Source organism: Myotis brandtii, unplaced genomic scaffold (assembly GCF_000412655.1).
Source record: "Myotis brandtii unplaced genomic scaffold, ASM41265v1 scaffold474, whole genome shotgun sequence".
In the NCBI taxonomy this organism is placed as follows: domain Eukaryota; kingdom Metazoa; phylum Chordata; class Mammalia; order Chiroptera; family Vespertilionidae; genus Myotis; species Myotis brandtii.
In genome coordinates this window covers 297,317-300,281 of record NW_005368113.1, presented here as the reverse complement: position 1 = coordinate 300,281, position 2,965 = coordinate 297,317, and the positions used below count along the sequence as shown (strand labels likewise).

Sequence of the window (2,965 nt, the reverse complement as noted above, 5' to 3'; positions counted from 1 at the left end):
CCCCAGCCAGGCCCTCCAGGTTCTCCCATCGCAGGGGCTGGGAGGGACTGGGACTGGGGGGAGGCCCACTCCACCTCCAGGTCCCACGGGAGCCCTGCCCTGGGAGGCAGAGGTGACTGTGCCCACTTTACAGGTGGGAGAACTGAGGCCCGAGAGGGAGAGTTGTGAACTCAAATGAGCATGGAGTGGTGGCTGCCGGTGATGAAGTGACTGTTGTGCCGGAGACTCAGAAAGAGGAGGGCGGCCACACTGGGAGCGAGGGACAGAGATGCATCAAGATGAGGGACACAGACCCAGAGAGAGGGGGATAGCAACCTGAGAGAGAGGGGCAGGGATGCAGAGAGAGAGGGGGACAGCAATCCGGAGAGAGAGGGGCAGGGATGCAAAGAGAGGGGAACAGGGGCCCAGAGAGCAGGGACAGAGAGAGAGAGAGAGTCCCAGAGGGCTCCCATCGCAGGGGCTGGGAGGGACTGGGACTGGGGGGAGGCCCACTCCACCTCCAGGTCCCACGGGAGCCCTGCCCTGGGAGGCAGAGGTGACTGTGCCCACTTTACAGGTGGGAGAACTGAGGCCCGAGAGGGAGAGTTGTGAACTCAAATGAGCATGGAGTGGTGGCTGCCGGTGATGAAGTGACTGTTGTGCCGGAGACTCAGAAAGAGGAGGGCGGCCACACTGGGAGCGAGGGACAGAGATGCATCAAGATGAGGGAAGACCCAGAGATGCATCAAGATGAGGGACACAGAGAGAGGGGGATAACAATCCAGAGAAAGAAGGGCAGGGATGCAGAGAGAGGGGAACAGGGGCCCAGAGAGCAGGGACAGAGAGAGAGAGAGAGGCCCAGAGGGAGGGGACAGGGACCCGAGAGAGGGGGGTATAGAGAACCAGAGAGAGGGGGACAGAGACGAGAGAGAGGAGAGAGAGAGAGAGAGAGAGAGACCGAGACCCAGAGGGAAGGGACAGGGACCCAGAGTGGGCAGAGGCCGAGGTCTGGGAATGGTGACCTGGCTCTCCTTGACTCAGCAGCCACACTGTGCTGCTCTCTCGCTCGGGGGGTGTTTACAGAACCTCGACTCCCGCAACAACGGACACAGTGGTTACCACGCCCCCGCCCATTGGACAGACAGGGACACCAAGGCCCAGAGCCCGCGCCCTGATGGCCTCTCCTGACAGGAGCACGGCTGTGTCGGGCCGGGACTGTGTTCCCCAGGGAAGGTGAGAGGCAGGCCTGCAGCCCGAGGCCCGTACCTGAGGGTGGCATTGTCGCCTTCGCACACTGTGTAGTTGTCGGCGGGAGAGCTGAACTCCAGGCTCTGGGACAGCAGCCCTGTGGGTGGGAGGCCAGCTCAGCACAGCGGGCACTGTGCCTGTACACACACACACACACACACACACACACGTGTGCCCTCGCAGACACAGACATTCTCCACACCCACCACACACATGTTGACTGATGATTCCAGAAACGCACACGGCAGACACACTCAGAGGACACACACAACATGTGTCTTCCCACAAGCCCACCCTGACTCAGACAGACCAGGACACACAAACCTACACCCTCCCGAGACACTGAGACCACACCCCAATCATCGCACACGAACACACATGTATGCAAGGCACATGTACACCAAACACACATGTTCAAACATATACATTCACAGGTACTGCTTACAGAGACACATACATATACACACAGGTATGTATACATGCATAGACACATGTGAACATACACAAATGCACACACATGTATGCACAGGCACACATACGTATTCACAGTGAAGAGACCCATGCACAGATTAAAAATGTATAGATGCATATACATGGGCAGACACACATACACAAATGCAACAAACATATCCACAGATGCACATATACACACACACAGATGGACATGGGCACACATATTCAGATGCACGAGTACACAGATACACACATACTAGTACACACAGAAGCATGTAGCTATGCAACCAACACATGCAGACACACACGTGCACACATTAACTCGGAAATACATGGAAACACACACGTATGGAGCTGGCTGCATGCACTTAACACCCACACATGCACACGTAGACATACAGACACAGATGCACATGCATGCGCGTGCACACACACATCTAACACAAACACACAAACACACGCTTAGGCATGGTGCACAGCCACACACAAACCTTCACAGACACACGAGTCTACACAGACACACCCGTGTGTCCCTGCTCACCCGGACGCACTCTCGCGGGCACAGGCCCCTGCCCGCCTGCACACTCCAGTGCAGCTTGCAGGCCCCATTGCCCGGCAGGGCCCCCACCCCCACCCATTCATCTCTCCATGGACCGTGGCCAGCGGGCTGGACCGGAGCCAGGAGTGGGGGCTGGGCCAGTGGAGGCGGCCGGATGGAGATGCACCAGGCTGGGGAGAGGAGGCGGCCGGATGACCTTGGACGCCTGGGAGGGAGGGCCCTGCCCTGCCCCGGGATGAGGAGCTAATTAATCTGATGAATTAATTGCCCGTGCTGCCCCGATGACTCCCGAGGGCCCTCTCCATCAGCAGCCCCTCAGGACAGGGCTGGGGCAGAGCCAGCACAGTGGGCAGCCCCTCACCAGGCCTCGCCCAGGCACTCCTGGATGGAGGGAGGGGCCCGTCCGCCCCAGCTGTGCAGAGAGGACAGGGCCACACACAGCCCCGGGAGCAGATGGACACGCACAGGGACACACGCAGACACCAGGCCCAGGACACATCCCACACTCGGTCACGTGAATGGCGGCGGGGCCTGCTCAGGGCCCCCCTCAGGGTGACCACACCGCCTGGGACACACCCAGCGGAAAGTCATGAGAAAAGACAAGTCTTTCTCAGGAGCACCCCCAGTCAGGCCCCGAGGGGACAGCCCCAGGCCAAGCTGCATCCCACCCTGAGTCACCCCCCCTCCATGTACAGAACAACACAGTTACACCGACACCAACAGCCT

The 2,965-nt window shown here is 59.3% G+C and overlaps 1 protein-coding gene across 1 annotated transcript in view; it reads right to left on the bottom strand.

Moving 5' to 3' along the window:
* IGLON5 (IgLON family member 5) overlaps positions 1-1,442 on the bottom strand; it is a 23,563-nt gene extending 22,121 nt beyond the window's left edge. The window contains exons 1-2 of the mRNA XM_014547419.1: positions 1,397-1,442; positions 1,246-1,342 (exon numbers count right to left, since the gene is read on the bottom strand). Coding sequence (XP_014402905.1) covers positions 1,246-1,342; positions 1,397-1,442 — 143 coding nt within the window. The remainder of the gene's footprint in view (positions 1-1,245; positions 1,343-1,396) is intronic.
* Positions 1,443-2,965: the final 1,523 nt, after the last annotated feature.